The following is a 27,752-nucleotide window of genomic DNA, read 5'->3' as shown; positions in this document are numbered from 1 at the left end:
TCTCTTATTATATTTGGCAACTTAAACCTACACACTTTTAGGGTAACATCTGCTCAGAATCAGTTAACAACTTGTCTCTCTAGACTGGGCAGGATCTCCCTGGCTCACCATGTGTACCCATAGGCTACTTTACTCATTTAGCTCACCTGCCTATGATGGGAAGTTGTAAAGATTTGTAAGTGACCTGATCCAATTTATATATTCAGTAGATCATGCTTTCTATTTTAGCTCAGTGATTGAAGAAAACTTAAATTTTAGTTAGGTTTCTTCAGTAGTCTGAGTGAAAGACAGTGGAGATTTGGACTATGGTGTTGGCAGGGAACGAGATAGATTCAAGATATCTTTTGAAGATAAAACTTTAATATCCCATGAAAATTTGATGTGGAGAGTAAGAAAAAGGAAAGAATTAAGGATGAGGCTCAATTTTCAAGGCTTGAACAACATAAGGATGGAGTGAATTATAATGTTTAATAAAGTGTGAACATCCAGAGATTTCTGGAGAATAATTGAGAGTTCAGTTTTGAAGTTGTACATTTTAGAAGATTTAGAGATTTCTAGGCAGATATGTTAAGTGATTAGTTGAACATAATTGAAATTCAGAGATATCAGGGAACCATAGGCATATATACATATTATAAAAATGTTAAACATCATTTTCTTTAAAAAATTATGTGTAGATAACATCATTTAAAATAAGTAGAAAGACAAGAGAACTTGTGATGTCATCTCAGATATCTATTTGACGAACTGATAGAATACAAGGAGCTGCCAAATCCTGCTCATGAGAGACCAGAGGACTATGACAATATCTAAAAGGGTAACTGAAGCAAAAGAAGTCCTTTAAAGGGCAAGCAGGGACTGTTGAAAAATTGAGCATGGAGGACAGAAGACTGTCTTTTGAATTTGACAACATGAAGGTTGTTGACAAGAGTGATTTCAGTGGAATGACAGAGGTTGAAAATCAACTTAAATATGCTGAAGAGTGAATAAAGACAGTTCAGATAGTTTACAGCTTGGTGTCATCAAGTTATATAAACTAGGGAAATAATGAGGCATTTATGTAGTCATTAGGAAATCAAGAGAGAGTTTCTTTTTAGAGATCAAGAGACCAAAGCATGTTTATTGGTTGATACAAATAATTCTATAGAGAGAAATCTATTGGTGGCTTTGGAAAGAGAGGGTAGAGGTAAAGAAAGATAATTTTGTAGGAGAAAATAAATGGGATCCCAAGGACAGGTAGTGGGGAATTATTTTCAATCTAATAGAAAGGAAGACAGAGAAGTGGAGAAGAGATGCTGCTAGGCCACATATTTTGTGATTGGAAGGTGAGAAAGCTCATGTTTAATACTTTTACGTTAGTAACGCCGCATCTAGGAAGGCCATCAAATGAAAATATGTGTATAAGGAGATGAGGATGGATGGGAGAGAAAGTTTAAGACTGAGAGAAAAATGAAAAATAGTTGTTTACCAAGAGTGGGAGAGCAAGCCTGATGTAGAAATGTTGCCTTGCTAAGTAAGTTTGAGTGCCCTTTTGAGATTGATGATAATGAATCTGCTTGGTTTTATAATTTCTACCTAGCATTACTGAGCTTCCTAGGTACAAACATAAAAAGGATTGTGCAAAAGTATGATAAAGCTCAGTGCATTTGGGAACTTGCTAGTAATTCTTTCAGGCATACAGATTAGAAACATGGATTGGGAGCAAAGAAATCTTCAAGTAGAGATATAAATTGGAGGACTTTTAAAAGGAGAGTGGATCAGTTTCAGATCAAGGTCAGTTTCAGAAGCAGAAGTTGAAGTATTTGTAGACTCATCTGTTTCAAAGGGGGAAAAAGAACTTTGTATGTATTTCAAAAATGTAATACAAAAATTATTCTCATATAAGATATGGAAATCACCCAGAAGAATAAAAAATGGAAGGGTTGTAAAGGAATAAAAATCACAGACAAAAGATAAATCAATTTGTTATGAAGTAATGTACTTTTAGTCAGGACTTAAATTAACAGTTATATCTTTTCTTGGGCTCTTTTCATCTCAAAGGAACATTAGATTGTGATTACTCAGTGAATTACTGCCTCCAACTATGAAAGTCACACTGGTTTTTGCATAGAATTACTAGTCTCTGCCCCTGAAAATTCAAAAGAACTCATGACATGTTCTCCTGGTGCCCCTATCCAAGTGAAGTTCAGTTCTTTCATAAAACACCAAAAGTATAATCGATAAAAAAATTGATGTCATACTTCATTAAAATTAAAACATCTGCTCTATAAAAAGCACTGTGAAGACAAAGAAAGAACATTCCACAGATTGGAAAAAAATATTTGCAAATTACATATCTAATAAAAATACATTCTGTATATTAAATATGGAAAAATTGCTTACAATTTAACAATAAGAAAACAACTCAATTACATAATAGGCAAAACATCAAAACAGAATTGTCACCAAAGAAGATATATGAGACAGCAAATAGACATATAAACAAAGCTCATTATCATATGTAATTAGGGAACTTCAAATTAATATAACAACCAGATACGATTATATAGCTATAAAAATAGCTAAAGTCTAAAGCTCTGACAACACAAAATGCTGCCTAGAAAGTGAAACAACAGGAATGCTCATGTACTGCTGGTGGGAATGCAAAATAATAAAGCCACTTTGGAAGACATTCTGACAGTTTTTTAAATTAATTTATTATTTTTAAACTTTTAGTTTCAGGAGTATACATACAGGTTGTTACATAGGTAAATTGTATGTCACAGGGATTTAAAATGTGTACAGATTATTTTTTGTCACCCAGGTAATATACATAATGCCCAATAAGTAGTTTTTTGGTCCTCACCCTCCTCTCACCCTCCAACCTCAAGTAGGCCCCAGTGACTGTTGTTCCCTTCTTTGTGTCCATGTGTACTCAATGTTTAGTTCCTACTTGTAAGTGAGAACACTTGGTATTTGGTTTTCTATTCCTGTGTTAGTTTGCTTAGGACCATCGCCTCCAGCTTCATACATATTACTGCAAAGGACATGAACTCATTTTTTATGGCTATATAGTATTTCACAGTATATATGTACCGTATTTTCTTTATCCAGTCTATCACTAATGATCATTTTGGTTGATTCCATTTCTTTGCTATTGTGAATAGTTCTGCAGTGAACATACCTGTGCATGTGCCTTTATGGTAGAACAGTTTATTTTCCTTTGGGTATATACCCAGTAATGGTATTACTGGGTTGAATGGTAGTTCTAAGTTCTTTGAGAAATTGCAAAACTGCTTTTCACAGTGGCTGAACTAATTTACACTCACGCCAGCCATTGACAGTTTTTTTTTTTTAAACTAAGCATGGGTTTACCAACAATTACGCTCCTAGGTAAAATTTCAACTATAAGACATTCTGGAAAAGACAAAACTACAGAGACAGTAAAAAAAAAAATCACTGGTTGTCAGGAGTTCAGGGGGATGAAGTGAGGGATGAAGAGAGAGTGCACAGGGGACATAAAGGGCAGTGAATCTATTCTGTCTGATACTGTAATAGTGAATAATGACACTATGTGTTTGTCAAAACCTGTAGAACACAGAGTGAACCCTAATGTAATCTACGAACTTTAATTAATAAAATATTTTAATGTTGATTCATTCATTGCAAAAAAATGTACCATGCTAATAAAAAGTATTAATAATGGGAGAAACTGTATTATGTTGGGGAGAGAGGGGTAGTGTTTGGGAACCCTCTGTACTCTCTGTGATTATTTTATAAACCTGAAAATTCTCTAGAAAATAAATTCTATTAAAATTAAAAATAAAGACATATATGTGATTTCATATTATATTTGAACTAAGTGATATATATGCACATATACACGTTATTTTAATAGTAATATGTTACTAAAATCTTTCTCTAGCATGTTTGTTACAACCTCAGATATTTACTGTTTCGTGATTTTCCTAGCATTGCAGTAATCTCTTTGAATGAAAACTTTAGGGATAAAAGAGATATTTCAATTATGAAGAGATGTAGAAGAGATAAGAATAGTTCTCTCATCTGCGTTTCCATGGATATTATCTTAGTTAATCGTTTATTTACACATTTTTGGAAAATTGTGATGTCAGTTTTACAAGCTGCCGATTTTTCTCCTTCTCATCCACAGTTCCCATCCATAACATCTACAATAATGTGTTTTTCCAACTTCAACACCAGCAGAGCTTTCCTGTCGCCTACTTATACAAAAAGTACGCAGTGTTGGCATTCAAAATACTTCAAAATATTCCCAATCTTCCGTTCATATTTTGTGTGGTGACAAATTGTCCCACATAGTTGGCTTCAAATGTATCTGATTTTCTGTGACTACTTAGTTCTATTGTTTCTTCCTCCTAGAATGTTATATCTTAGCATTTTTGCCTGTGTTATCTTACATATTCTTCAAGTGCTCACTCAAAATCCTCTTTTATAAAGCTTTTCTTATTTTTCCAATCAGTTACTATCTGGTTCTTAACTTCTTAGCTCATGTTTTCCTTCATTATAGTACCCGATTTTTTTTTCTTGTCTCTTAGAAACTTTTCTAAGTATAGGATCCTTGTAATCAGACATAAGTATTCATGTTTCTGTATGTGACCAAGAGAGCTCAATAAATGTGATTAATCGAATTGATTAAAACAGCAAAACTGCAGTTTCGCATTTTCCATTAATTTTCTAATCACATGAGTGTAGCAGGACCTCAAATTCATCGTATTAGTAAATGGCTTATAGATAGCAGTTGATGAAACAGAAACAGTCTTGTTTGCACTTAATCAATATTTTTATAATCACTGAGGAAATCTATGAGAAAATCCTTGGAGAAGTAAGGTATCTTACTTGTTATATTTTGGTTACGATTTGTGCTCTAGTCTCCTAGGTGATAGTCCCAGCAGCTGTGTTTTGAAATCTTAAAAGCTTTGTTTCTAATTTGAAATACCTATAGAATATAACAAGTTTTTAAAGGGAGAAATGCTGCCAAAGAGATATAAAGCTGGAAGCATTTTCTATGCTGAAAAATAAATTAAAAATGTAAATGCCCTTAAAATTATAACCAACTTTTTGGGAAAGCTCAGCTTGTGGGATCCTTATATTCATAGACTTTCTGTGGGAAAGGCCTTAATTGATGTCTTTCCTGACTGAATGGGAAGATATAGAGGAAAAGGAGAATTTTGAAGATTTTAAAAGAGATATTGAAATCTCTTATGTCACACTAGATGAGAACATAAATTTGGGCTTCTCCTGAGAGCAAATAACAATACGGACTCCAAATTTTGGATTTGTATCTGGATTATTAAAATGCTGGTATATCTCAGCAGTGAAACAGCAGGGAACATGCTACTCATTTGGTACTATTAAAACACTACTGTATAATGTATATTCAGGAAAAGTTTATTATCATAATGTAAATCACCCATACTTTTGAATATAAAGTCATTTTCACCCATTCTTCTAACATGAACTTTCTAAATATGCTAGTATATTAGTTATAAATCTTATTTTGGTAATTACAAAGAGACCATTAGTATATAGAAGCTTCCAAAGGTGTTCTGTCTCTCCCCACTTCACAAGTAAACTTTCCTAAAGAATGGCCTGCATCTGTGGCAGTTCTTTCCTTACCATACTGCTATAAGTATTTGTAATTATTATAAGCTCTCTTGAATGTAATGACTGAGAAATAGCTTGGTTTCCTTGAGTGTAGCCATTGACTACCCATTTTTCACTCTTTTATTGAATCTACTTTATCTTCTCACTTCCTAAAAATAAAAATTTTTCACAGTTACAACTTCAAAACTCACTTTTTCTTCAAGAATCTGATCTCCTCTGAAGGGTTTGTAATCATGACTTTCCATGTTTCCCTCAGGTCTTTATCATTTTTATTCTTTTGAGAGTTGAATATTTATTTTCAACTTTTTATAACAATTGAATTAGTATTTTTTACAAAACAAGTATGTCATTGCATCTGTAAAAGCATGGGATTTGGAATCAGATGAACTTAATTTTAAGTTCTATTGCTCTTTTTACTTGACTTGGGGAAGTTATTTATTCTACACAAAGTTGTCTTTCCTTTTCAATGAAAATGGAAAGGTAGCACCAAACTGAAATGCCACAGTGAAGGACTAGATTATCTCAGACTCATGAACTTGCCTAGTGAAGTACCCAGAACAAAGAGGGCTAATAAATGCTAGGTTACCTGTCTTTGCCTTCTCTTTGTTATTTTCCTGTCATTTTCCCAATGAATGAAGATTTAAAGTCTTCATTGTTTTCCAACATTCATTCCAACACTGATGCCACTTCTATCTCATTCATTAGTAATCTTCAGTTCCCTCTCTTTTACTTTACTCACTTAAAACTTCCCAACTGCACAAAAGCAATTATCTTGTATTTATTCTGTTGTAAGAAGTATTATACTTGGCTTTCTGGAAAGGATACCTCACTTTTAAATATTGCAATAATACTCCTTGATCAAAAACTTGTTTTTTCCCTTATCTATTGAATTAAGAGGTGACATAATATTAGTTATCATATACATACATATATCATATTTTAACTCAAAAGCACTTTCACACAATTATTTTTTTAAATGTATTAACACACTGTAGGTTTCAATATTTCTATTTTACTAATGAGTAAACTCACATACCAGAAGTTCCTATACTTAGCAGTAATAAAGACAGGCCTTGTACCCAGGGAATATGGCTTGCAGTTTGATCCTTTTTCCCCCTTGCTTATATATTTGCATTCTAGCATTTAAATTCGTCCTCAGTGTAGTGGAAACCTAACTTTCTGGCATTATCTTTCCACTTTTGTCATATTTCATTACAGAATGCCACACTTGCCTCTTACCGAAAAATATTTCATTTCAGTCGTGTGGTGTGTATTTTAAAAAATCAGTGTAAAAGTAAAAACTACCATTTCCTCTAACTTACTAGCTGCTTAATACAAATTGTCCTTCCAAATGCCTCCACCCTTAATCAGCTGTGTAATATTGCACATACTACTCTTGCTTCCTAAAATAAGATTCTGCCAATCTTTATCTATAAGAAACCTATCCTTGAAATGAATTTCCTTCATCTGCCTTGGTTTCTTATAACTTTTATCAATGCTCTCTTGGCTCTGTTAAAGTCAAAATAAAAATGTAGAGACAAATCTCTAAATGTAACATTTTATTTCAGAAGAAAGAATCACAATTCGAGGTATACAGTCAGACCAGGTGGTCTTTGGTATGTTGGAAGAATAAAGAGAAAGTTGCAGGTTTTATTAAAGGAGAAATGTTACATATTGTTCTTTGAGAAAGTTCATGGGCATTAATAAAGTTCTGGGGAGCTGGCAAGCTCCCATTGGTGAGTGATGGTGGTTGGCAAAATTCGCCCTTATGTTGCAGCAACTTATTTCAGCATTTATAGATAAAACTGGTCTCAGGTTACAACCCGCAGTTTCAGCAGCCTGATTTGCAGAGAATTACACTTCTAGAGCAATGTTATATATTCTGAGTGCTTTTTCTCGCTGGCTTCTCGACTGTTTTAGTTGGGTATGGTAAGAATGAACCAATTCATACGATCAACTTTCACAACTCATTTGACTTGAATAAAATTCACTTGGGTGCTTCTTTTATCTTTCTGCTCAGTATTTATTCTATTTTTGAATGCTGATACTATCTTTTTTTATCATCAATCTCCAAAAAATGTTTAGATGCTTAAGAATCACTTGCTGCATTACATTTGAGTAAACTTGCACTATCATCTTCTTCTTGTGTTATACAGACAATACAGAAATAGTAACAGTAAGATAAGTAGTAATTGCATTGGTCTTTGCAATTACTACTTATCCTACTGTTCTCTGTATGAAAAGGTGTTTCTGGCCTCTTTGGCATGGCACCTTAAAAGACATATTACCTGCCGGGGGCAGTGACTCATGCCTGTAATCCTTGTACTGTGGGAGGCTGAGGCTGGCAGATCACCTGAGGTCAGGAGTTCAAGACCAGTCTGGCAAACATGCTGAATCCTTGTCTCTACTAAAAATACGAAAGTTAGCCAGGAGTGGTGGTGGGCACCTGTAATCCCAACCACTTGGGGGGCTGAGGCAGGATAATCGCTTGAGCCCAGGAGGCAGAGGTTGCAGTGAGTCAAGATCGTGCCACTGCACTCCAAAATAGGCGACAGAGAGAGACTCTGTCTCAAAAATAAAAAAAATAAAAAAAAAAAGACATCATTATTACCTAGGTCCAAAAACAAAGAGTAATGAAAGCATAACTGTTCTTTTGTTTCTTGTGACTCAAACTGCTCAGTACATTATTACCATATAAAAACTAGCTCTTACAAAAAAGAAATATATTTCAAGTTGTATAAATATATAGAAGAAAGAGTAGGACTAGATTTTTGAAATCTCCTCCAGCTATGTTATCTAAACTGATAGGACATTTAAAATATATGGCTTATAAAAATACTCAAGTTGGGTAGGCAAACTTAAAAGAAAATAACATGAATAACATAGCCTAATACTCTGTGCACACCTTATCACATTTTCCTACACTCTAGAGTGTCTACTTTACCCTCATGGTCTCCTCATTGCTGGAGGGAGAAAACAAGCTGTAATTGCAATATTAATGTGAAAAATAATAAAAATAAAAAGTAACAATTGAGGCCACAGGTAATTTAAATTATGGTAATATTTTATTGAAGTAAAGTTTAAATGTACATATTTAGAAATATGTTGATGTATTGTATTTAGGAAATAATTTTGATCAATACGAATATTTATAGATAAGCCAATTATTTCTGGCTGGGCAGTGTGAGTATATTTTGGAAATAATTTTGATGAATTTAAGTATTTCTAGATAAACTGAGTATTTCTGCCTGAGTAGTGTTAGAATATTTTGGGTATACCAAGAATAATTTCAGTTCTATAAAAGTGAGATCATTGAATACATTTTATGCCACGTATTTTTAATTACAAGGGTGTTTTTGAAAAAAAAGTTATAGTAAAAAGGAATACTAAGGCTTCCTTCTAGTGTCACAATTAAAGATATAGAAAACCTATATGCAAATTCAAAAAGTCAAATTAGTCAGACCCTTCCTTGCAAAATTTGAATTATTAGTCTATTTAATATTCTGTAAGTTTCCATAGGAGTGACCTTCAGCTTTATTATGTATATGTAAATTTTGCTAAAGAAAATATCCTTATTATGTTGTAAATGCTGTGACTTGGACAAAGTGAAAGAAGCAATATGATTTTAATTATTTAATATAATGACATGGATCATAGGTACGGAAGTAAAATGAGAATAAGAGAAGGAAATTAGGGAAAGAGACACAAGGAGAAGAGATGTCCAAGTAATGAGACTATTTTTAGGGTAAGCAAGATAGATAAAATAAGACAGAGGCAAAAGACTTGGGATAAAAGAAAGAAGGGAAATATAAAGTCACTGTTAAACTGAATGTGGAAATAGCAGAAGCAAGGAAGTCTGTGACAACAGACTATATTAGCATTTTTTTCATAAAAGTCTTTGTAAAACTAGTAACTACTCTTAGTTGCACCTCTCCATATTGAATCCATCAAGAAGTTCTACCTGTACTTGAGATTTTTTTCCAAGGCATATTCTAAAAATATCCAATATTCTCCATTTCAATTAAAACCTTCCTAATGCAAGCCACTATCATCTCTCACTTAGACCATTCAAACGTCTTAAACCATCTCTCTTCTACTGCTATTGTCATCTGTAATACCTTCACCACAAAACAGAGCAATATTTTAAAAACTATATCAAATCACGTCACTTTTCTGCTTAAAATTCTTCAATGACGTCCCCCTTGTAGTTAGAATAAATTGATACTTTAAAAAAATCCCCATACAACCTGTTTTTTTTTTTTCATAATTGAGCTCATTTTGGATCATTCTTCTTATTTCCCACTGTAATCCAGTCATTATGACATCTTTTCTGTTTTTGAAACATATCTAAATTTAACAAAAAAAGTGAGAGATTTCTACACTGAAAACTATAAAATGTTGATGAAAGAAATTAAATAAGTTACAAATAAATAGAAAGATATCCCATGCTCATGAAAAAAGTGTCTATACTAACCATAGCAATCTACAGATTTAGTGCATTCTCAAACAAAATACCAATGACATTCTCTGCAGAAATACAAAAATAAAATAAAATAAAAACCTTAAAATTCACATGAAAGCACAATAGATTTCAAATAGCCAAAGCAATTTTTAGCAAAAGAACAAATCTGGAACTATCATACCATCTGACTTCAGAATATACTACAAAACTATAGTATCCAAAACAGCATAGTATTGGCATTAAAACAAGAAGAGACCAATGGAACAGAGTAGAGAAGCCAGCAAAAACTCATGCATTTAAAGCCAATTGATTTTCACCAAATGTGCCAAGAACACACCATAAGAAAAGGACACTTTCCTCAATAAATGGTGTCGGAAAAATTGGATATTCATGTGCAGAAGAATGAAACTAGACCCTTATCTCACATCAAAAATCAACTCAAAATGAATTTAGGTATTTAATGTAAGGCCCAAAGCTAAGTAACTACTATAAACAACCTAGAAAATAAGCTTCATGACATTGGTCTGGGCAATGATTTTTTCAAATGACCCCAAAAACACAGGCAAAAAAAACAAAATCAGAAAAAGGGTTACACAAAATAAAAACCTTTTGCAAAGAAAAGGAAACAATAATGAAGGGACAGCCTACAGAATGGAAGAAAATATTTGCACACTGTATATCTAGATTCACAGAGTGACGTGTGAAGTTTTAGCACAAGAAGTTCCCAAATATTTTTGCATCACAGTGTCCTGAGTGTCTTAGTAATTTTTTTTCCAGGCTCCCAGGCCCAAAGAAATACCTAACACTTCTGTTTAGTAGCTGTGGCTAAAAAACTTATGAATTTATGTTCTAAAAACTTAGCATTGTGCACCGCACAATTTCTCAAACCTTGGACTCAGATTTGATGTTACCACCCTCATTTTATGCTCCACAGCAAAATGGTGTGATATTTGCTTTTCATCAGAGCAGCCACTGAAAATCCAGCATCATCAAAAGATGTCATTGAAAGGAATATATTAATAGTTGTATAATATTGAAACTGAATTACTTCAAGCTAGTGGTTTGCACAATTCATGATGGATATCTGTGTTTCCTTCAAAAATTTAAAGTGTACTGTAGCAACCTGTAAGTTCTATTCAGCAACCCAAAAAGCTCAACATACTTTGGGAAGTGTAATTTTAGCCAGTAAGGAATAGAGGGCAAAATATGCCATAAAAAAATAGATGCTGGTACTGTTATCTTGAATTTTATTAAGACTTGTTGCAAGAACCAGCTACTTCTCCATCCACTGCCAGAGTCCAGAAAAACAACATGATATTTGTAATTACAACGTGTAACATCCACAAAGCTTTCCAGGCTCTGCATCATGACTGCATTTAAACTAGTAAGCCTTATCCTAGTGTGTTCTTCCTTCCACTCATGTACTCAGCCAATACCTACTGTGTAGCCACTGCAGACATTGGGCTAAACCCTAGATAAAAGGACGAATACGATGTAATTTTTCCCTTCAAGAGTTTACAGTCTTAGCTCATATCCCAGTGACTCCTAAAAGGTTGTTGCTGATCTTTCCAGACCTTTAGTGTACTTCTGTATGCCTGTCTGCAACCTGTGGGGCCTGCTCTCCTCAGCTAGATGCTAGCGGTATTTTTTAGATTCCCCTTAGAAATAGAAAGTTTGTAAACTTTCTATTCCCATGGCAAAACTGTCTTTACCCCCTCACTAGCTCAGGCTTTTGGAACTTGCTAAGTCTAACATACTGGGTTCTAATTTGACCATAAAAAAAAAATGTTGAATTATTTTTAATGTAAAATAATGAGATTTCTTGTCATTCTAATTTTAATTCCTCAAATATAAATAGTAACTTTAAGGTGGCAGTTTACACATTCACTGTGACTTATTCAGAAATCATTATATAGAACCCTTCTCTGATCTGTGATTCAGAGTATCAGAGTGTAATGCACTCCATTTCTATTTCCACTGTTTAATGCATTATGGGCTCCAGCTGGCCTAGGACTTGGTGGAGAGATGGTGAAGAGATGGTGGAAAGACAGCAAATATAAGACCATGTCTTTTCTAACAATCATGGTAAGGTATATTGTAATACTTCACAGAGCTGATATTACAATTTGGTGTAAAATTTGTAACATTTTAAACCAGCTCATATTACAAACTGGTGAAAAATTTGAACTATTTCTATTTCATACCATTATAGAATGCTTGGGGCTTAATTTTCTTTTAGAGTTAAGAGAATCTATAGCCCAATTCTGAATAATAGAGACTTTTATCATTATACACCACTTGATAACATCTTCTACAACTATCTATTTGTATTTTAGCACCATATCTATTCTTAGAGACTTCTTGAATTTTATAGCTGGAAAAAAAAACCTCAGAAGTCATCTTGCAGTTACTCCCAACTCCCCAACCCACGATTTGATTTTGTAAAGCTGATACTAAATTTGCCTAACATTTAGTAAAGCACTATTTCTTATTTTTATTTTTGTTTTTACTAGAAATACTTTTTATATATTTTATTGATGTGTAATATTTGTACATGTTTATGGGGAACATATGATATTTTGATACATGCATAGAATGTGTAATGATCAAATCAGGGTATTTTGGATAGCCATCACCTTGAACATTTACTATTTCTTTCTCTTAGAAACATTTTAAATCTTCTTTTATAGGTATTTTGAAATGCAAATATACAATATCTTGTTAACTATAGTCACCCTACTGTGCTATCAAATACTGAAATTATTCCTTCTATCTAACTGTAGGTATCCATTAACCAACCACTCTTTGTACCCCCTCCCATGCACACACACACTGCACACCCTTCCCAGCCTCTGGTAACTATTTTTCTTTTCTTTTTTTTTTTTTTTTCTCGCTCTGTCTCCCAGGCTGGAGTGCAGTGGCGCGATCTCGGCTCACTGCAAACTCCGCCTTCTGGGTTCACGCCATTCTCCTGCCTCAGCCTCTCAAGTAGCCTGCAATCCCAGCACTTTGGGAGGCTGAGGCAGGTGGATCATAAGGTCAGGAGATTGAGACCATCCTGGCTAACACGATGAAACCCCGTCTGTACTAAAAATACTATCTTTCTATTTTCTATGTCTATGAGATGAACATTTTTAGCTTGCACATATGCATAAAAATTTGTGATATTTTGTCTTTCTGTGCCTGGCTTATTTTACTTAATAATGTGATCTGAAGTTCCATCCATGTTGCTGCATATGATGGGATTTCATTCATTTTGTGATTGAATAGTATTCCATTGTGTATACACACTACATTTGTCCATTCATCTGCTGATAGACACTTAGATTGATTTCATATCTTAGCTATAGTGAATAGTGTTGCAATAAACATGGGAATGCAGATATCCCAAAGGATATCTTCCTTTCCTTTGGGTGAATACCCAGTGGTGGGATTGCTGGTTCTTATGGTAGTTCTACTTTTAGTTTTTTGAGAACTTTTCATACTGCCTCCCATAATGACTGTACTAATTTACATCTCCACCAACAGTGTGTAAGAGTTACCTTTCCTCCGTATCCTCACCAGCATTTGTTACTTTAGGTCCTTATGGTAATAGCCCTTCTAACTGTGGTAAGATGATATCTCATTGTGGTTTTGATTTGCATTTCTCTGATGATTAGTGATGCTGAACATTTTTCATATACGTGTTTGCCATTTGTATGTCTTCATTTAAGAAATGTCAGTTCAGACCCTTTGCCCACTTTTATGGGTTTATTTATATTTTTGCTATTGAGTTGTTTGATTTCCTTTTAAATTCAGAATATTACTCCTTTGTCAGAGGAGTAATTTGTAAATATTTTCTCCTATTCAACAGGTTGTCTTTTTACCTTGTTTCCTTTGCTATGTGAAAGCTTTCTGGTTTACTGTAGTCCCATTTGTCTATTTTTCTTTTTGTTTCCTGTGATTTTGAAGTTTTAACCACATAATCTTTTCCTAGACAAGTTCCCTAGAACATTTTCCCGAAGTTTTTTTTTTTTTTTTTTAGTAGTTTTATAGTTTCGGATTTTACATTTAAGTCTTTAATCCATTTTGAGTTGATTTTTTATATGGTGAGAAATAAAGATCTAGTTTCATTCCTCTGTAATGGATATCCAGTTTTCCCAGCACCATTTATTGAAGAGAGTGTTGGAAAGGCATTTCTAATGCAAGAAGAGACATTAATTGCAAAGTTGTTTAAATCAGGATAGTTCAATCTTTATGATTAGAGGAAGTGATTTATAGCTTAGTCATTATGTTAAATGAAAATGATTTAAAAACAAAATACCCCTACCTTCTAAGTTCACATTTTATTCATTAAAGAGGAACAGCAACATAAAAAAACATGATGAAGTATTTAAGGTATGTTTGCTTTGGCAGATTTATTTTTTTAAAAAGCTAATTGAAATTGATTCATGGAATATGACAGCTGTAACTCATCTAAAGGTAACCTAATTTATTCTACTCAAAATTTTTCTCAGTGGACTATAATACTGATAAATTGAATGTGGAAAAAGTTGATTTTATATTATAGGCTTAATATGGCAATAGCAACTTAATATTCTAAATTTACATTACTGACATATGCAATAATTTATTATTCCTTGTCAGCACCTCCATATAGAATTCAAGGGGTAAATATTAAACATAGGTAGTCAATGTTTAATCTAACTGGTCTTTCCAATGTATAAAAGATTGAACAGTTCACAGACAATGAGGTAGTTGCTATGCATATTGGTCTTTGCACTTTAAATATCATTCACAAAGTGCCTTGTGGGTTACTCTTGCAAATTTTTATGACATTAACTGGTAAAAACATCAGGAGTAGATCAAATGGGATTTTATAAAGGAAAGTACTTTGTAAACTAGAATGCTCTATTCAAATATAAATTTTTAATATTCTTTTAATAATTTATATTAGTATTAAAAATAAACTTGATCATTTTGGATAATTTATAACATTGTGCATCACAAAGCTCAGTTCATGTATGCCTCTATAATGTTTCCCTACTCTGAGGTGGATTTGACTTTAACTATTTAAACTGCTACTCCAACTGGTTTATTTCTCTCTGACAGCTGTTCTTAAATGTAGGGCCACAGTCTTCTGGGGCTTTTTAAAATATAATTAATGTGTTGCCACTATTAAGAGATCAAAGTTTAATATAATATAAGCCTGGAAAAATTAGATACAAATAGATTTATCCTCATTACATTATTTAGTTTATTGCTGTCTAATAGTAGTATAGGGATGAGAACACAGGGAGTGATATAGCAATGGGAACAGTTAAAGTTAATGTCACAAGAATGAGATGTTAACCTTGCCTTATGGCTTAAAGAGGCGTATTGTATGAATATGCCTACATGTGAACTTCAAAATAGCATGTTGTGGAAATCATTAGGAAGCTTACCAAACTAAACAATATAGCATTAAATTATTTCATTTATTAGTTCTCACACTAATTTTATTTTACTTTTTTATTTGAAGGGATTGTATAACCAAGTTCTAATTTATAATCTTAACCACTTTCTTTCCTATGATCATACCAACAAAAATGATGCCATAGATCTTCATTTAATACTATTTGAAAGCTTTATTATATTCAAATGATTTTAACTCATGTCTTAAAAACATTTCTGTCACAGAAAAAAAATTATTTCAGCTTTTAATTAAATTATATTTTGCCACTTAAGTGTATGTATATTGTAATTTTTCTGAACGTTTTCATGTTACTTTCTAATGCATTCTACTAGTAACTTTCAAAAGCACTTTATTTTATTGCCTTTTTTCTATCAAAGGATATCATTATCCTACTATGTGCCTTTTCTTACTTTATAACGCAGTTATGGATCTGTACCATACTTCACTTGTTGTATAAAAGTATTGTGCTTATGTAGAATTGAAGATCTATTAAAATTGTTTAATTAAGACACAAAATCTGACCTAGTGAATGTTATATATAAGACATAAAGCAAAGCAGAATGAAAACATCATATAGTGACAAGTATTTATCTCTTAGTCTCCATAAAAAGAATTATCAAAATAAAAATAAAATCTTCAGCTCTCACATTTTTAATAGTTGTACTAAATTTAAAATCTTGAAATCTTATTGGGTATTATAGCAAGGATTTTTGAGGATTCTGAGGAGTTCACCACAGTTAATTTTGGAGGTTAACGAAAAGGACTCTATGATAATAATCAGTATGCTTTCTCTTGAAGGTTTGAAATTATAACTTTTTCTGTGACATTTGCTTTTAGCTTGGTTAGCTATTTAGCTAGCTGTTGTCATATGAAAATCTATATTAACTAATGCACTTGCTTAGGGCTTTTGTGTTTCTCTCTGAACAATCTATTTCTTTTGGGGTTTTTCCTTTTTCCAGAATATTGCTTCTTTTGGAATTACACTATTTTTGAGTATACTATGTTATGTTTCATAGAAGTATATAAGTAGAGGAAGTAAATCTACAAGAAGAAGGATGTACTCCTAGTGATAGAATTTATCTGAAGCCGAGAATTGGAGGGGCAAAGACAGGTAGTGTTATTATCTTTCCAGTATACTTGAAATTGTACACAAATGACCAAGCTTGGGGTTATTAAATAGGGCAGTAGTTGGCATAAATATTGAATGAGGTAGTGAGTGACCTTAAGCATTCCACAAAGCAAGATACCCAGTAACAATATCCAGACTGATTATAATCAACAGTGTAAAGAAATACGAAGGTGTGTGAATGCTGAATTGAATTCTGTTTGTATCGGACATAGTCTTGGTTTGGATGACATTATTTCTGCAAAAGAATGACATTAATTTTATAAGGTCAATGAAATAGGCAATAGGTATAAAAAAACATGGTATTCATTATATTTTGAAGAAAAGTTTTGGTATGAGATGAAATACTTTGTAATATCTAACAAAGCTTATCAATGTAACTTAGAGTCAGAAACAAAATATTTTGAAAGTAAAGTAATTTATCATCCCTTTGGATAAAGTTTATTAACATTTAATTTTTATGACTTACAAATAAATAGATTAATACCATCACTTTTACTACCAGCTTAAAATGAGAGTTGAATATTCAAGAGAAAGAAGGAATAATTAATAGTACAAGTAATGACAAGGCGGGGTGTATTGAATCCCAAACTAGTTGGAGGAATGACCCCTCTATAAGGAGCTTCACTTGCTCCAATTTTACAAGAAGGAAAGATGAAAGAAATAATTCGAATTTGAGAAGAACTAGAATTTTGGAATTAGACTCAAAAGTACCTTTAACAGTGTAGAGCTTAAGTGGTTTTCACTTTTTTTTTTGCTAATCTTACTTTTAAAAACTTCTGCAATACATACTTGTACAATTTTAAAACAGAAAATCTCATATTGTAAAATAACCTTAGATATTCTAATGTGCAGTTACTCATTTTTGAAATTGCTAGTTTAAAGACATTTAGAGAATAATTAGACTTTTAAAGATATTAAATCAGCATTATTGTGGTCATTTTGGTAATAGTTATTTTCTTCACATTTAGTGTTTTGATTTTTTTGCTACAGAAATGGTTTGCAGATACTTTAATTTTTAGATCATCCATCATGCCTGGATAATTTCTATTTGTACAGTGATAATTTTGAAAAATATGCATCTGCTACTTAGTGTTAAATTTCTGCATCTGTCAGGAAATTGTCTAGACCTTTTTAAATAGACTAAAAAATAATAACAACAAAAGTACAGACAAATTTACTCTTGATGTAATGCTGTCAAGATTCATTCCTCCTTTGTTTTCTTTTTAGATCCTCTTCTACAACCCAAGCACTGTTATCTGTCCTTCCATATTTCTGTATTTGTTCATATCCTGTCTATTTGATTGTAAATAAAATTATAGATTCACTATCTTGGGCCAACATAGGTAAAAATTTGTGTATTTTGAAAAACCTCATATCTTCTCTTAGTGACGGCTTTGGTATTATAGGGTATTTTTGCAAAATAAGTATCATTTTTAAAAAGATGACAGCACTTAAACATTGACCAGCATAATCATGAGAAGGTCAACTCTAGTTTTTCAAACAGTATCATTATATATCATTTGCCTTATGACTTGGTACTTTCAAATTAAAAATGCGCTCAGCCATTTGTTTTGAAATGTTATATCAGAATGAATAACTTATTAAAGTGGAAAGTTTTATTTGGCTGGGTAGGGCAGACATCTCTTCTGTGGTGACAGATCAATTTCAGTGGATACAGCTTGTCCTCCTTGTCATTTCATGGTAACTGAATACTTTCCTAGGAATGCATACACACACACAAACACACACACGCTCACACACACACACACATTTAATGAGACTTAGTGTAAGTTTTTCTTAAGTTTGACTCAAATATTAAAACAGTTAATACAACGAAAGCACAGTGCATTTGTTTAAGATGTCCATTTCCTGATTATTGAGCCTGGATTTTACTGGAAAGGCTGCTTATTTCATGGACTTCTGTCCTCTCTGTGTTGTTTGGCACTTTTATATTTTTGGTCTAGAATATGTTGAAGTGTAGCTGTGATCCTGGATGGAGATGTTTCCAAACGCCCGATATAGATGCTTTTCTGCATTAGTGGGGAAGAAATTAATGGCTTATACAATACAAATGAGTAATTAGAAATATTTGCCATCTTGGCAGTTTGGATTCTGCTTAAAGAAATTTAAATCCTCATTTTAAAATATCCCATTCCCTCTCCTCCTGCAGCATAAACAGAACCTTTAAAGTATAGAGCAGACCTAGAAAATCTAAATCAGAGGACATCCATAGGCCATGTGGCCAAAATGTCATATATGATGCATTTAGATGGCATCTTATAAGCTAACCTAAGATAAAATAGTAAGGTAGAAAATGGTCCTCTCATCTAGGTGAGAAGGCTCCTTTCTTCCTACCTTCTTTATCTTTACACTATTTCTCTCTCTTAATGCTCCAGCTTAACTTAAGCCCCTAAATCATTGTAGCAATTGTTCTACTGAGGTATGGGAAAGCAATGGACAAAGAGATGAAAATATTTAATTTTTTTTTTTTTTTGAGACGGCGTCTCCCTCTGTCGAGTGCGGTGGCGCGATCTCGGCTCACTGCAAGCTCCGCCTCCCGGGTTCACGCCATTCTCCTGCGTCAGCCTCCCCAGTAGCTGGGACTACAGGCGCCCGTCAACACTCCCGGCTAATTTTTTTTTTTATTTTTAGTAGAGATGGGGTCTCACCTTGTTAGCCAGGATAGTCTTGATCTCCTGACCTCGTAATCCTCCCTCCTTGGCCTCCCAAAGGAAAATATTCTTAATGGATAAATTAATTCTTAATGGATAAATTAATAAGAGCTTCATGTGTAACCTAAAATTAAAATAAAATCTTAATAATGATTAAGCTAAATGAGGAAAATGAGAATTCCTGGCAGAGTAGACATTGTAGAAAGACCAAAGGTATGAGAAAAAGTAAATTACAGTTAATGGTATTTGGAACATAAGGTGCATGTTAGGGACATATGGGATGTGAGAATATAAACTTTATAAATGGACAAAAATAAATTTCCCCCACCAGAACTTAAATATAATTATGAGATGAAATTTTAAAGTTGGGACAAATGGAGGAATACAGAGATACTCAAAATGACTTTAAAAGACAAGAACCCCTAGACTATGAGGACTTCATTTTCATCTAACTGAGGGAAATAACTGAGTGCTTGATATGTGATAGACACTGTGTAGTTTATAAATAATATTTCATTACTTTATCACAACAGACGAGAAAGCTGAAGTTTAGGGCAGAGTTAGTATTTGAAAGGAGATACCTGTGATTCTGTAGCTTAAACTGTTCACCACTACCCTCAACTACTTTTCCCAGTGTATTAAGGGGAGAAGAACATGTTGAGATGGCTAATCTGTAGGGGAAAAATAAGTATAGAAGCTTCAGAGACCATTACTGGTAATCTTTAGTATAGTATTAAAACAGTTACATTTATTATTTTATAATAATAACAATTATTATTATTATCAATTTCCTGACTCCAAGCCAAGTGAATTAATTTTCTATAATCAAAAGAAACATGCTCAAACTCTCCTATCACTTAAACAAGATGTCATTTATTACTTTTAGCAAGAAGAACCTGGTTAGAACTAGAATATCATAATCATCTGTGACAAATATGGTAACCATGATAGATAATTAATTAATTATGTTAGTGAGAAAATAGTAATTAAATGAATCCTATGGGCCTGGCCCTATACTGGGCCTTCTTCCTCCATCCCCTAAAGTTTTTACCATCATTAGTTTATAGCTACTACTTTTCTAATACTTGTTGCCATCATAACATCTCCATGAAAACTCAGATTTCTGTGACAGCTTGTTAACTAAACTCTTTGCTTCTATCTTTGGCTGCTTAAATTGTATCCTTCACTCAGAAACCAATGAGTTCATTTTAAAGCATAGTATTCACTTGTCTTAAACCCCTGTAACAACTGCCCAATTCTCTCAGAATGAGGATCAAAATCCTTATCATGGCCTACAAAGTTGTAACCAATCTAGCCACAACCCCTAATTGCTTCCCTGACTTAATTTCACATACCCCTCTCTTTATTTTCTGTGCTCCAATCACATTAGTATTTTTCTTGCTCTTTCTTGAACACAGCAAATGCAGCAGGTAATGGGAAATAGTGGGTGCCATGGATTATAAAAATTTAATTAAACTTGAGAGTATCCTGACGAAGAATATTTTTCCAGTTATAGGGATAAGGACATATCTGAGTGCATTAGACAGTCTTATATGTTAGCAACCAATAAATCTGCAAAAGATAGCTTTAATCACTCTTAAAAATCTATACACAGACTTACAATACTTTTAGAAATGTTTGACATGTTGGGAAACAAAACAGATAAGAGACTTGAGGTTTTTTTAGTGGAAGCAGAGAGACAAATAAACAGTGTATTAGATAGTATATAGGAAATAACATGGAAGAAGATAATGGAATAGGAGTAGCTGTTTTACACAGAGCAGTAAGGGAGGGCCTTATGGATAAAATGTCATGCGAGGAGAAACCAGAACAATTGAGAATGGGAGATACAGGACTTCTGAAGAAATGGTTTTCCAGATTGATATAACAGCAAGTGTAAAGACCCTGAGGGAGGCACATGCTTAATATCTTCAAGCCAGAGCAAGTAAGTCGATAAATCTAAAGAACAGAGATGGAAAGAGAAAGCATAGGAAATTAATCCTGCAAATTAGCAGAGACCAAATCACATCAGCAATTTTAAGGGCAATCTCTTTCTTATGAGTGAAACAGGTGATCCCTTTATTCTGAGTGAAACAGGGATGGGAAATTTGAAAGTACAAAAGTGATATAATTTGAACTAACTTTTAAAAAGTTTGCTCTGGATACTATTTAAGAATAGATTGCAGGGAGGCAAGAACAGAAAGAGGAAAAACTAACAACATAACAAGAAGGACTGTTGCAATCATATGAATGAGAAATTGTGGCTCAGATTCCTCTTAACACTGTAGGGCTGAAAAATGTTAGATTCTGGATTGTTAATGTGTTGCTGACAGGATTTTCCTGATGGAGTGGTTGTGAAATGCAAGACGAAAAGATGAGTTAAGAATAACTGTAAGGTTTTTGGCCTTAGCAACTTGAAGAATGGAGTTTTCCTTTATTGAGATGAGAAAGAAGGAAAAGGCAGATAATTGACCGTTATATAAACTTTTAAGGTTGCTCAAGCTCTAAGAGTAGTCTAAATAAAACTTGGAGTCATGATGAGGTCTAAGAAGGCTGTAAATATAATCTCTCTTTGGATATATGGATTAACTTCTAGAGATGCTGATCGGGTGTCACAATGAGTGAGAGACGACATGTAGGACTTTTTATGCCATGTTAAGAGACTATTTAGCCATAAAATGTATGGAACCCTGTCATTTGCAACAACATGGGTGGAACTGGAGATTGTTAAGCGAATTGAGCCAGGCACAGAAAGACAAACATCACATGTTCTCACTTATCTGAGGGATCTAAAAATCAAAACAATTGAACTTATGGACATAGAGATTGGAATAATGGTTACCAGAGGCTGGGAAGGATAGTGGGGGGTGGGGAGTCGGCTAGGAGGCAGAGGGGTATGGTTAATGGGTAGAAAAAGAAATAGAAAGAATGAAAAAGACCTACTATTTGATAGCATGACAAGATAGCTATAGTCAATAATAACTTAATCATATAGTTCAAAATAACCAAAAGAATGTAATCGTATTTTTTGTAACACAAAGGATAAATTCATGAGGGGGATAAATACCTCATTCTCCCTGATTATTTCATATTGCATGACTTCATGAAAACATCTTAGGTACCCCATACAGATATACACCTATTATGTACCCACAAAAATTTAAAATATTTTTTAGAAAAAACGCCATATGAAAATCAATCAGTACAATTTTGCATCTCTAAATACATTAAATGCATGTATATGGACACAAATGCATGTCTAAATGCATACACATGTAGAGACACATCTACAAACATACACATGTAAATACATGCCAGAAAAACACTGTAATATGGTATGAACACAAGCACTGTACTGGAATTCAAGTCAGAATAGCCACATTTTGATTCACATTTACCACCTACTTAGCATGGTAAACTTAGTGAATTATTTGGCCTTCATTCTACATCTATTAACAAGATGATTAAATTTGATGACAGCTTTACATTTCTACAACTCATACTTTCACATATGTGAAAAATACTTTTTTCACTATAGTACATATTTGACCTATTGGATATTACCAGCAGAAATGAAGCCTAGTTATTATGTTGCATCTTTCTTATCATATTTTTTCTCTTTTATTTAACTTTAGCCTTGGATCAACTGTGCAGTTCTCTTGTGATGAAGATTATGTCCTACAGGGCGCAAAGAGCATCACCTGTCAACGGATAGCTGAAGTTTTTGCCGCTTGGAGTGATCACAGGCCTGTGTGTAAAGGTAATGTTTTATAATAATGCCCTCTGAACACATTTTAATAGTTTAACCTTTATTTCATTGTAATTAAGTTGCAATTAAGTCTTTGAATTGTAATATAATCTTTAAGGAAAGATTGTGCTCATATATTTATTGATATTTATAGAAAATCTGCAAAATGTGAATCACTCTGTTAGGTTCCCAAGGAATTTCCAATCTAATAATCATACAACATAGACTGAAGCATAAAGTATGTAATACAAGACTCTGGAAACATTGTCGGCATTTTTTGAAAATCACAATTACCTTGTCTGTATAAGCAATGATACAGATATTTTAAAGCCGTAATTTCTTCTCCACTTGCATAGTTTGCCATTTGAATTGCTTATGTGTCCATGTCTACAATACTTGGTAGCAGTCAAGGTAGAGCACAGGTTCTACAGTTAGTTAATTTAATCTAGAACAAACCGTTTAGTTCTCTGGCTTTATATGTCTCATTATCAATAATTCCAAATAAGATATAAATATATATCTTATATTATCTGCATGTGGGTATATATATGTAAGATAAACATATATATATATATCATCTTGAATTACTGGAGGTATATATATGTGTGTGTGTGTGTGTGGGTGTGTGGGTGTGTGTGTGCGTATGTGTGTACATATATATATAAATACCAGTATGTGTGTGTGTGTGTGTGTGTGTGTGTGTATATATATATATATATATATGGCAAAATATTGACTGGACAAAACTCATTGAGGACAATTTTAAATATAGAAGAAAATATTATGAAAGGCAAGTGACATTTTGTACAGCTACTTAGAAAATAAAGAAAGGCACTAACACAACCAACTGGGGTACCTTTTTATTTTTAATGTGGGAGTTCAAATGTATTAAAATCATCTGACTTTGTAGTTGAGTTTTAGTAAGTAATTCACAGTGAAAAACAACTGATTATAAGTCAATTTGACTACCCATAGTGTAAATATCATCATCTTTAAATACTAAAAAAACTAACAGATATGCCAATATCATTAGACATAAGCATCAAGGTTTGCAAGAACCATATCATTCAGGTCAGTCTGATTTCAAATAATTCCTGCCAGTAGAATTAAAATCTACACCTCAAATGTAAATATCTGTCACTGACTTGTGACAGAGTATAGAAAGAACTATTATCTCATTGAGATAAATCTTTAAAAATATGAATATAATTAAATGATGTTATATCTATATTATTATACTCCTTTTTCACCTTCCGACTGTTTCTTTGCCATCTATTCCACTTGCTTACCTTTTTCTCTTCTTTAACTGCTTGTGACCACTTGTAGGAACAAACATACAAATTATTTAATTAATTAAACTGGTAAGTGTCAATTTAACTGTTAATCATGAAAACTAATCTTTCCCCCCTCCTTTATCCTAGCTAGCACAGCATCACCTTTCCTCAGATGAACTATTTCCACATAAATTAAATAAGGCTCCTTCTTTCTAAACTTTGTAAAAGTGTGTTTGAAAATGAACACCTCATCATGTCGTACTGGCATTTCTGATTGCTTGTTTGTTGTTCTGGTGGTTATTATTTTTAATAATGATGTTTCTGCATTTTTCTGTGTCTCTGTACTCGAGTTCTCTCTAGCTCTTCTTCTCTTTAAATAGTATAGCTGCCAAACATATAAAGAAACTTGGTCAGTTTACACCCAAAAAACATTGTCTATAAAATTCAAGTATTCCTATGATACGAGAAAAACACACTTTTTTATAGCTTAGAAAGAAGCATACAGTATCTCCTATTTTCTTATAAAGTGTGTAATGAATAATACATTTTGTAAGGGTTACTTTCATGAATGTCATGGCAATAAATAGAACAGTAAAATGTATGAGGCTGATTTCTTGTGTCCTTCACTCAAGATGAAATTATAGCCATAAAGAGCAATATAGTGAACATCATGGCTTCAAAATGATATGTTCCAAATATCCTACTTCAGTGTCACATAAATTAGATATGTGCATTTTTGTTAGCAAAAATGGATGTGAAAATAGATGACAGATTCAAGAAAAGGAGATTAATGTTAATGTAGGAACAAAATCTCACACCAGAAGTTATAGCCAGATCATGGAATTTAAGATCTACATAAAGTAAGATTGAGACTACAAAGCATGGTTTTTTATTCAAGACTCTCATTTTGATTAAAAAGATGAATCATACTTATGATTGCAAGGCAAAAGTAAGGTGCTATATTACATTGTTATTTTTTATAAACCCCATGGCACAAAGAGCAGCTCTGTACTGACTTGAATTTCAAGAACTATTTGTTGAACATTAATGTATGATTGGACTTTTTAGATTGCAAGATACATTATGATGTTATATATATAACATGTATATTCATATTCAACAATTATGATATAGGAAGTATAAAAAAAGCACATGTTCAAAATTCATATGTTGATATTATTTCATTTAAATTTACATTTTATTCTGCAGATATTAGACATAGCTGCATTTGCTCATTGCATGCAAGGCACATATGTGTATGGTTTACAAAGTCCATTTTGTTGCTAGAAATTACTGGCTGTGGTAGTGGAAACAGTAATGGAGGGAACATGCTGAAATAGTAATTGAAGTTTTAAAATGACTACTGTGAGTCTGAACAAAGAGTAGTTCTCATGCCTCATGGGTTCTTGGACAGAATAAATATGCTTTTTTCCACACAACAGCATAAATTGCAGTATCAGTGCACTGCACCTTTGAGAGATTATTAATAGCTTCTGTCTGTGTATTGCATGGTTGAGCAATCAAGAAATGGTGATTTTTAAAGGGATTAAAAGTTCACACAGACAGCAAATTATGAATTAAAAGAGCAGTTTATAAATTAATATTAATATTTTTTACACAAACAGGGACAATTCTTATTCCATAGATGGGTTATGTATACAAAGTATTTGCCAGTTTACAGTGGTGAAAACAATTATTCCTTTGTTGGATATGCAGTAGATATCCAAAAGCTGGAGCTTTTGCAAAAAGTAGCCTTATGTGTTGAAGATGTGTAGAATGTTCATTTTAGACCTTCCTGATACGTAAAGAAACAGTATGTGGTTGAGCATGGATAATTTTGATAATGCGGAAACATTTAAAATAGTTATTAATAATAGACTGAAGAAAAAATGGCAAATTTTAATCTGTTTATTAGGATGGTACCAAGTAATCAAAGTCCGTTAAGTTACAAGGGCAAAAACCACTCATGGGATTAATGAAATCGGTAATTAAGGGAGGATGAGAAAAGAAGACAATGAAATGGGAAAATACTAAAAACAACCATAAAATCATGACATCACCTTTTAATTTCTTTATTCAAAAATCATGAAATTGTTATTATTCATTTATTGTTGTACTGATCAATTTATTTTTATTCATTCAACAAACACTTATGAACATGAGTAGGTATTCTAGATTATATACCTTATGTGATATAGAGTATAAAATTATTTTTATTATTTTGTATTGATTTATAAGGCATAAACACAAAAACTAGATAATATATAATAGACTTTTGTTTACAAGTTAGTGCAAGCCTCTGCAAAATTCAGATGAGGAAGATTATTTCCATGTTTGGAAATGGCCGTTGAGATGGAGAACATAATATGTGGGCAGAACTTGGAAATTATTGTGGATACAGGCAGAGGAAGATGGATGTGAAAGTCATTTCAAATGTAGAGAATGTATCATGGGCAATCACAATGTGAATTGACACATCTGGGGAATCAGTTTGGTCAGTTATATGAAAGGATATAGAGTGAGATAAAATTAGAGAGGTTATCTTATGTATCTCCTGGTTTGAAATATGTCTAGAAGCACTCCTAAACTTCCATTCCCATTGTCACTATTCTACAATTCCAATACGGCAACTATCACTTTTATTTTCATTTAGAGTACAATTTATCCTACATGCTACCGACAGACTAATCCCATTAAAGTCTCGCTTTATGGATGGAGACAATGTGGTGGTGGTGGGTGTGGTGTTGCTGCAGCAGTTGCTGATGTTGCTGATTGTTAACTCTTTTGATTTCCAAAATCACCCATGATTTGGCTTTATGCAACTTTTTTTTTTAACTCGTACCAAAAGTTTATCCCAATGTCTCAATAATAAACAGAATTGCCACCTAGATATTCATATATGTCTAGCCTGTTCCTGAATGACCAAGCCAACCTCTCAAGGTCTTGTTCAGTTTTCACCTCCTCCAAAAATTCTTTCCTATTTCAATTTTCCCTTATCTCCTCATCTTTAAAATTACTTTACAATTACTGTCATTACCACACAATATAGCATTTAATTTTATTTTGTTTGGCAATGCTCCCTAATCATTTCATGGACAGTAGACTTGCTTCTTCAACAAAAACCACCTCAAAAAGCACAAAATAATCAGTGCCTCTAAAGTGTTTAAATTTTGAATGGATCTGTTTCAGCTGTTGCCAAAGAGGACAGTTATCAATGTGGTCTACCCATCCATTACTGTTGATAGAATAAAACAATCTAAATGAGGTTCAATTCCTTTCTTTATAAACAATGGAAAAAATGGGTGTACAGGTTATATGATAGACAACTACTGGTCAAACCTAAGAGCTGCGACCCTCACTAACTCATATTTATTAAAAGCTCAGGGTCTTAACTTTTTCAAAATTATTTTA

General features: G+C 33.0%; 1 protein-coding gene across 1 annotated transcript in view; it reads left to right on the top strand.

The window, feature by feature from the left end:
- The window catches only part of CSMD3 (CUB and Sushi multiple domains 3), a 1,221,229-nt gene that overhangs the window by 484,959 nt on the left and 708,518 nt on the right, over nt 1-27,752 (top strand). Inside the window, exon 10 of the mRNA XM_054498903.2 lies at nt 22,955-23,079. Within this exon, the coding sequence (XP_054354878.2) occupies nt 22,955-23,079 (125 nt within the window). The remainder of the gene's footprint in view (nt 1-22,954; nt 23,080-27,752) is intronic.

The sequence above is a fragment of the Pongo pygmaeus genome, chromosome 7 (genome assembly GCF_028885625.2).
Source record: "Pongo pygmaeus isolate AG05252 chromosome 7, NHGRI_mPonPyg2-v2.0_pri, whole genome shotgun sequence".
Taxonomy (NCBI): Eukaryota; Metazoa; Chordata; class Mammalia; order Primates; family Hominidae; genus Pongo; species Pongo pygmaeus.
Note: the sequence above shows the minus strand (reverse complement) of the source record. Positions and strands in the feature narration are given on the sequence as shown.